General features: G+C 36.9%; 1 protein-coding gene across 1 annotated transcript; it reads left to right on the top strand.

The window, feature by feature from the left end:
* The first annotated feature begins 621 nt into the window (after positions 1-621).
* On the top strand, positions 622-4,216 carry LOC307169891 (galactose-specific lectin nattectin-like). Its single transcript, XM_079890783.1, has 6 exons — positions 622-698; positions 841-908; positions 1,093-1,238; positions 2,305-2,424; positions 3,693-3,807; positions 3,997-4,216. Exons 2-6 carry the CDS (start codon positions 848-850, stop codon positions 4,092-4,094), a joined length of 540 nt encoding a protein of 179 aa, XP_079746909.1. The 5' UTR covers positions 622-698; positions 841-847; the 3' UTR covers positions 4,095-4,216.
* The last annotated feature ends 4,150 nt before the right edge of the window (positions 4,217-8,366 follow it).

Here is an 8,366-nt window from a genome sequence, read left to right as displayed (position 1 = left end):
AAGTTAAATATGTGTCATAGGGCCTACTTGACCAGAAGATGTTCAAATAAATTAGACAAGGAAGTTGTAGGTTGTGTTTGAATAATTACGTATCTGAGCTGAGGTAAATTAAACGCAATTCTCGCGTATCCTTGCTAGATGAAGAATGAGACAATGTGTTAATTGTTAAAAGGATTTCAAGTAAATCCTACAAGTTTTTTTTTTTTTGTGTATATTGTTTGAGTAAGATTTACAAACAAAGAGTGAGTGAAATGTATTGAGTATTGCAAAGTAAACTTCAAATGAGTAAGTATAAATTACTCCACAAACTCTAACTGGCCAAGTTCAATTTACTTAGCCTATGCTCTTTGTTAATTTTACCTAACTTAGTTAAATGTCCATACATGTCACATTTGCTTAAAAAATAGGAGTGCAAAAACGTGCAAAAAAAAAAAAGAAGTAAATTTTACATCGCACCCTGGTACACTCGCACGCAAACAACTCAAGACACACACATACATTTGAACATGTGACCTCTCTATCATTAATATGCCATAAATGGTAACGTTTGTTCTTTGCACAGGATACCGGTTGTTACTTCCTGATATTATGTGTATAAATATTACCCCTCTTCACTCAATAGATATGAGAATATAACTGTATTGCACAGGCTCTGGATCTTCACAAAACCTGCTAAAGGCAACAATTTGAAAACCAAGGTGAGTTTTTGGAACAGAAACCTTCTGAATAAATGTTCTACCTGAAGTATTTTTGAGCTTTGTCTTTAAATGCATTGAGAATCACAGTGTGCAGCGTATGAGTGCATGCAGACATTTAACTTTCCCTGCTTATTAATTTCAGGTTCATCATGGCAATGCTGAAAAGTTGTCTGCTTCTTTTCATTATCTTCTCCATGGGGAATACAGAAGGTAACCAAGACATTTATTTTGTAAAAACCTAAACATTTTGGAAATATGAAATATTCTATTGACTAATAATTCTATGGTTATTAAGGAGTTTACAGTGTATAAAGTACACATATTTTCAGCAAATTATCACACAAACATAAAATAAGCTATACATAAATAAAAAATAAAAACAAATTCTTTGCAGTGACTATTACAAGAGATGTTAATGGCCTGGATGGACTGGATGGACTGGATGTTGATTTAGCCCGAAAATGCCCCACTGGATGGAAGAAATTTGAACTCCGATGCTACAAGTACTTTTCTCATCCGGCTAAATGGATCAAAGCAGAGGTAATGTGCACAACAAGATGATTTGGTCAAACTTAATATTAGGTGTCTTTAACTACATCTTAAAAGACAGATGTAAAGACATGTATGTACACAATAAGTGCATTCAAATTATTAATTTAAACTGATACAAATTATTCTCTGGTGAAGTAAATACTACAGAAAAAAACAAATGTAATTTCTACATGGAAAAGCTAGTTCAGGCAAGAATAAAAAACAAACAAATTAAAGTTTATATAAGTCCTTAATTCAAGCTTGTGGAAATTAAACCGTTGATATCAATGATATAAAATTAAGTAAAACCTTAATTTAAGTATAAGCAATAGTAATAAGTAATAAGTAACTTTTATAATACTGGTGTTACCATCATGCACTGGGGCATGAATAATTAATAAGGTTTATTTTTCACTGTTTTCCAGATGCATTTACTCTGTTTTATCATCACTTTTGTTGTTAGGTTTACAACTTGCCGTTTTGTGAAATCTGGATAAATTTTCCAAACAAAATAACACAGTCATACTCAAAAACGATCTATCGAATGTTACCGTCATTGTGTACCAAGTATTGAGGTCTCAGTGTTCATGTATTTTGTTAATTTTATTTACTTAGATAAAGTATGGAATTTATACAATATTTATTGTATTATTTTAGATATTTCTAAGTAAAGCATACACACCAATGTGTGGTTTAATTCAGTGTTATTTTGTTGAGTAAAAAGTTCATTTTGTTAAATTTACTTAAGTTAGTTAAGTAGATGTTACTTTATTCTATATGTGAAATTAAATAAATTAAATAAATTAAATATTATTAAGTCTTAATTACTTCAATTAAATGTCAAATGAATGTGAAGTTCAATAGTAAGTAGATTTTACTTGATAACAGGCAAGTTGTAGAGAGCAGTAGCAGTAAAATTTACATAATTTTACTTGTTAGTGCAAATTGTTACGAGGATTTTATCAATAGATCAATTAGAACAGACTTTGTTTGCAAATGTCTAAAATGTTGTCACTTTTGCTTTATGCTACAAAACATTTGATTTTGTATATTGACAAAAATTCTGTCTCTTTAGAGAAACTGTCAAAGTCATAAAGCGAACCTCGCATCTGTGAGTAAAAAACGGGAAAATGATTTCCTGCTGAGTCTGGTGCCTTCTTCCACACCTACTTGGATTGGTGCTCATGATGCTGTGGTAAGTTCAGATGTGTGTCCCACACTCTAAAATAACACTGGGTTAAAAACAACCCAAGGGCTGGGTATATAAAGGACAGAACTCATGCTGGGTTAATTTTACAGCTAATTGGGTTGTTTATTTAACCCAGCATAATGGTTTGATTAAGCCATCAGAGTTGATTCTTTTTTATTATTATTTCTTTCCTTCATACATGAATGAATGTCTACGGATTACCTTAAATCCTATAAACGTTTTTATAACACTCGATACATGCTTGCATGATAATTTCCTTCATTTTCAATCATATTTTACAATACAGTATATTTTATATACTTTTTTATACATATTGACAACATTTAAGCTCGTTTAAGAAATATTAGAAGTAAAAATTAAACATTTATAAGTAATTCAAGTGCAATCGACAAGTCTCTGTTTTCCCGTTTCCACCGTAAACGGCGCTGGATCTCGAACAGGTGTTGTGCCGAATTTCAACCCTGCCAAATTATTTCCCCCCTTTAGGATTAGTTGTGGGGTAGGGGTTGGGATTAGGGGTGGGGTTAGGATTAGGCAATCAGGTACTAACTTCAACGATGGGGGGGGGGTAGGGGGGGGATAATTTGGCATGGGGTCAAAACTTGTGTCATGTTCAGTGGGAGAACTTTAGACCGCCGCCCTGCGTTTCACCCGTAGCTGAAATATGCTTTGACTGAATACATAACGTCCATAAACAATCAGTGCACAGTTCTGAGAACATATTTTAATATCATACGCATTTATGTTCTGTATATTTTTGAATAAAATTTTATGCAAGGCATCGGACGTTTCCATCAGCCAAAAAGACTGACGCAAATCATGTGACACTAAAAGGTGACTCACATCGCGCCTCTGTATGTTGCTTTGCATAAAATGTAAACAATATACAGCACAATAACGAATTTAAAGATAAAATTATATGTACACAAACCTGTATTTTACAGAAAACATAGGCCTACACCATTTTGACTATGGCAAAAGCCTGCGATAAATAACACACTCCCTGGTTTATTACGTCTGACCCAAGCTCTGGGTAGCACAAGAAAACTACCAACATACTGAAAAAATAACCCAACATTTTTTGTAAAGAGGGTGTAAAGAGACCTATTTGTTTGTCTAAAAAATAAAAGTTCAGCTTTAAAGGCAAAGTTTCTAATGAAGATGGTTTTACTTCGAATCTGAACTTAATTGTCTTCTTCCTGAAGTCTGACAACTGTAGTGCACTCTTTGTATTCACGCTCTTCACTCTTTAGGATGGACATTGGATGTGGAGTGACGGAACTGTGTTTCTGTATACCCACTGGTGCGTTGGAGAACCTAACAAAAATCCACATGGTTATCAGAACTGTTTGGAGATACACCTTTCCTGTAAGAATGCAGTCTGTTTTTTAATACTTTCAATTATAATTTACAATCCTACAATTTAACATCATACAGTAACATGAAATCACTTAATTTGGATACTACAAAGTGCCTTAAATTAAATATTCCATTTCATGTTGATTCTAACACCATTATAATGATCAGAATAACTGATTTCATTATTCCACCTTACAGCTAAACGTTGCTGGAACGATACGCGCTGTACAGTCTCAAGGCCCTATATTTGTGTTAAGAACCTGCAAGACCGTCAAGCTGCTCCACAGTTACTTTGATTGAACTACATTTTTCCGACATTATATTGTCAAAAATGTTATTCTGAAATCAACTATCTTCTAAACTTTAATCTCTTTTCAGTATCTTCTCTGAAACATTCCTGAAATTAATAAAAGCATTGAAAAAGCAAACTGTGCATTGTGGATGATAATGTATGTCAAAATATAAGTATATTGTGTTACAAGGTTTGAGGAAATAGTTATTAAAATAGCATTAAATTATCATCTTCGGGGGGGGTTATGCTGTAACAGCACACGTTTCATCATTGGCAAAGAAGACATTTGCATGTTTGTTTCCTGGATTATAAGCAAATATGGAGCTCATCCAGGGCACTTTTAGTTTTCTGTCTTATAAAATATCGCATTAATTATTTTGGTGTGACACCTCTGCAAACAAATCAGAGATTAAGTGAACTGTTTGAACGAATAAAACGGAATCACAAACCATTTCAGACCATTTTCTAAACCTGTTTAATTAGATCAATAGTGATTCGCTCTCTATTCTGGCATTGCTAATTCTGATTCTAAACAGCTGATAGAAAACACAAAGGAATATTCTCGAGTTGAAAGTAATCTACAATATCAGAAAATGATTTATCAGCAATATTTTACTGGGGCACAGTGTATTTCAAAAAGGGTCCAGTGATGCCCACAGATCTATATGGTGTAAGACTGAAAATATTGGTTGCGGCCTGGTCTATGAGACAAAAGGTCCCTGCTGGCTAATTAACATTCAACCTCCCCCATACAACCTCACTTCCTCTCAGAAACAACTAAGAACTCACACAAGAACATGGTTTAATGTGAATGTTTATCATTGACTGTTATGTTTTTGGTGTCATTTGAAATGTCTCAAAGTGAGTGGTACAGATATATCATATCCAGATAGATAAAATAAAAGGAAATAAGGTTTAGAGAAGTTTAGAGAAAACTGGTTCAGAGATAAGGCCAGATAAAGGCAGCCCCCCTTTTGTTGAACAGAAGCCATTTGAGGGTGGTCTGAGATACTGAGCCAAATTCCTCCCCTCCTTTGAGTGTGGACTATTTAGTGTCACATTTTGGGTTGAAGGATCGGGGGTTTAATTCTAGTCAGATCCGGGAAATTGAGGAGTTACTACATCGCAATGCGTCTGTATTCAGTAAGGGGGATAATGATTTGGGGAGAACTCATCTTGCTCTGCATAAAATAGATACTGGCTCTGCACAGCCTGTAAAACTACCTCCTCGGCGAGTACCTTTGCACCTCCAGCAGGAGGTTGTTGAGCAGATTAAACAGATGCAAGATAATGACATTATTCGTCCATCATGTAGTCCGTGGGCAGCACCTGTGGTTTTGGTAAAAAAAAAAGATGGTAGTCTTCGTTTTTGCGTAGATTATCGTAAACTAAATGATGTAACAAGGAAGGATGCATATCCTCTACCTAGAATTGACGATGCTCTCGATAGTTTAACAAATGCCTGTTGGTTTTCTACTTTAGACTTGGCGAGTGGCTACTGGCAGGTGGAGGTTGACCCTCAGGACAGACCTAAGACTGCATTTATTTCTCGTCAGGGTTTATTTGAATTTAACGTTTTAAAGGTGCCGTAGAATGAATTATTTTATTATTTTATAATGTTTCCTGGGGTGCCCTTATAATGTTGGTATGTTTTTTAGATCAAAATTTGTTATAATTTAGAAATAAAAGGCATATTTCCTAGCCTGATTTCATCCTTTGAATTGAACACTCTGTTTGAAGGGGCGTGTCTGCTGTGAGACTTCAGTGTTGTTGCCCACTGCTGTGATTGGCTGACATGCTTGCATATGAAATATCTGGCGTTACATGTAGAGCTATCTGGAAAACTTTTACTATTACAGCTTTTATACGTTTTTACTATTACAGCAATCGGGATTAACAAATCATGAGAAGTTTTTTAAGTATTTAGATCTATTCCCATCACATAAAGGTTGCAGTGATGAGCATTGAGCAGATGACAGTCTGCGTGAATGAAGATCTTATCACTGCAATGCGATTTACTGATGCATAAACAGCGTTGAACGACTTTGAGAGAAAGATTATCTGTCTGAACTTGAACAATACACATCAGAAATTCACATAACACACTGGTTCTCCAGAGGCTCGGATGAAGGAGCTAAAGAAATATTTTTGTGTTCATTTGTACATCCAAACACTGAGCAACTGCCATGCTTCGTTCGCTCATTTGCAAGCCACGATGTCTCTCGAGGAAAAAACAATATCGCGCTGGATCTAGATAACACAGTGTAAAGTCGGTGTTATGTGGAGATTTGCCTGTTTTTCAGGGGTGTTTTCCAAAAACGAGATTTAAATAAGAAAGAGAAAACTATGGTGTTTGAGACTCACTGTATGTCATGTCCATGTACTGAACTCTTGTTATTTAACTATGCCAAGATAAATTCAATTTCACATTCTAGGGCACCTTTAAGTTTTGGGTTATGTAACTCTCCGAGTACCTTTCAACGCCTAATGGATGTTGTTTTGGCTGACCTGCAGTGGAACACTTGTTTAGTGTACCTAGATGACATTATTGTGTTTGGGCGAACTTTTCAGGAGCATCTTCAGAGATTAAATGAGGTTCTTTTGAAACTTCGTCAGGCTAATCTTAAGGTTAAACCTTCCAAGTGTAACCTTTTTTCTTCCCAAGTGCAATACTTGGGTCATGTTATATCTTCTGAGGGAGTAATGGCTGATCCATCAAAGGTAGAAGCAGTACGGGCTTGGCCTACACCAAAAACCCAGACGGAGGTGAGAAGTTTTGTAGGATTAGCCTCCTATTATAGAAGATTTATTAAAGGTTTTGCTGAGATTGCTCGCCCTTTACATCAGCTCACCGAAAAGGGAAAAAGATTTGTTTGGGGGGAGGAGTGTCAAGAGTCCTTTCAGCGATTAAAAGCAAGTCTTATTAGTGCGCCCGTTTTGGCCTATCCAGACCCTAAAAAGCCATTTATTTTAGACACTGACGCCAGTGATGTGGGAATCGGGGCTGTATTGTCCCAAGAGGATGGGGGTTTGGAGCGGGTGGTGGCATATGCTAGTAGGGCCTTGACTAAACCAGAACGGAAGTATGCCACCACAAAGAAGGAGCTACTTAGTGTGGTGACGTTTACAAAGCATTGTAAACATTACTTGCTTGGGAGGGAGTTTTTGTTGAGAACTGATCATAGTTCATTGCGGTGGTTGCATAACTTCAGTGGGTTGGAGGGACAGTTGCAACTGGCTAACTTGCAATATAAGATCATTCATAGACCAGGGAAGCAGCATGCAAATGCGGATGCTCTCTCGAGGCTTCCTGGATCTGGGAGTGGAGGCAACAGGGAGGGGGATGGAAATTGTCAGTCTGAGGTACAAGTTCGAGTAGTGAGTGAGGCTGATGGAATGGGAGGTATCATACAAGAGAGGCAAGAAATAGAAGATGATTTGGTTAAGACTCAGCAAGAAGATCCAAATATTCATCTGCTTATTTTGTTGAAAAATAGGTCAGGAAATGATTATAGGGAAGCGGAGCTAAACCCTGCCCTTGTTAAGCATTTGCCAGTGTGGGACCAATTGCAGATCCAGAATCAGCGGTTGGCGAGAATACCTCCAGTAAATTCTGACGCTGCTTCTGCAGTGCAGGTGGTTTTACCAAGAAGTCTGGTTCCAGGAGTCTTGTCCATGCTGCATAATACATCCACTGGGGGGCATTTGGGGATACACAAGTTACAAGCTAAGGTGAAGGATCGTTTTTATTGGCCTGGTTGGTTTGGGGATGTTAAAAAATGGTATAGGGAGTGTCATGATTGTGCATCTAGAAAGGCTCATGGAAAGGCCCCTTGTGCCCCGCTTCAGATGTCTGTGGTATCCCGCCCATATGAACGTGTGGCTGTAGATATACTGGGTCCATTACCAGAGACTTTAAATAAGAATAAGTACATTTTAATCATTGGTGACTATTTTTCTAAATGGACCGAAGCATTCCCCCTTCATAATCAAGAGGTCCAGTCCATTGCTAGAGTGTTGGTAGAGGAGTGGGTGTGCCGGTATGGAGTGCCTCAGAGTTTACATTCTGACCAAGGGAGAAACTTTGAGTCTGGCCTGTTTAAGGAGTTATGTAGATTGCTGCAAATAAACAAGTTTTGTACGTCTCCGTATCGCCCTCAGTCTGACGGGCTAATAGAAAGGTTCAATCGCACTTTATTATCAATGCTGTCATTGTTCGTGGATGAAAACCAGATGAACTGGGATAGATTGCTGCCATATGTGATGATGGCTTATC

Source organism: Squalius cephalus, assembly GCF_949319135.1.
Source record: "Squalius cephalus genome assembly, chromosome: 13".
Taxonomy (NCBI): Eukaryota; Metazoa; Chordata; class Actinopteri; order Cypriniformes; family Leuciscidae; genus Squalius; species Squalius cephalus.
The sequence above is the reverse complement of the archived record's forward strand: the minus strand, read 5'-3'. Positions and strand labels throughout refer to the sequence as shown.

Bases quoted from the DNA above. Each gene is read 5' to 3' on its own strand.
- LOC307169891 (XM_079890783.1), top strand. From the start codon at position 848: ATGGCAATGCTGAAAAGTTGTCTGCTTCTTTTCATTATCTTCTCCATG. The intron at 909-1,092 runs GTAACCAAGACA...AATTCTTTGCAG, and splicing joins CTCCATGGGGAATACAGAAG to TGACTATTACAAGAGATGTT. The intron at 2,425-3,692 runs GTAAGTTCAGAT...TTCACTCTTTAG, and splicing joins TTGGTGCTCATGATGCTGTG to GATGGACATTGGATGTGGAG.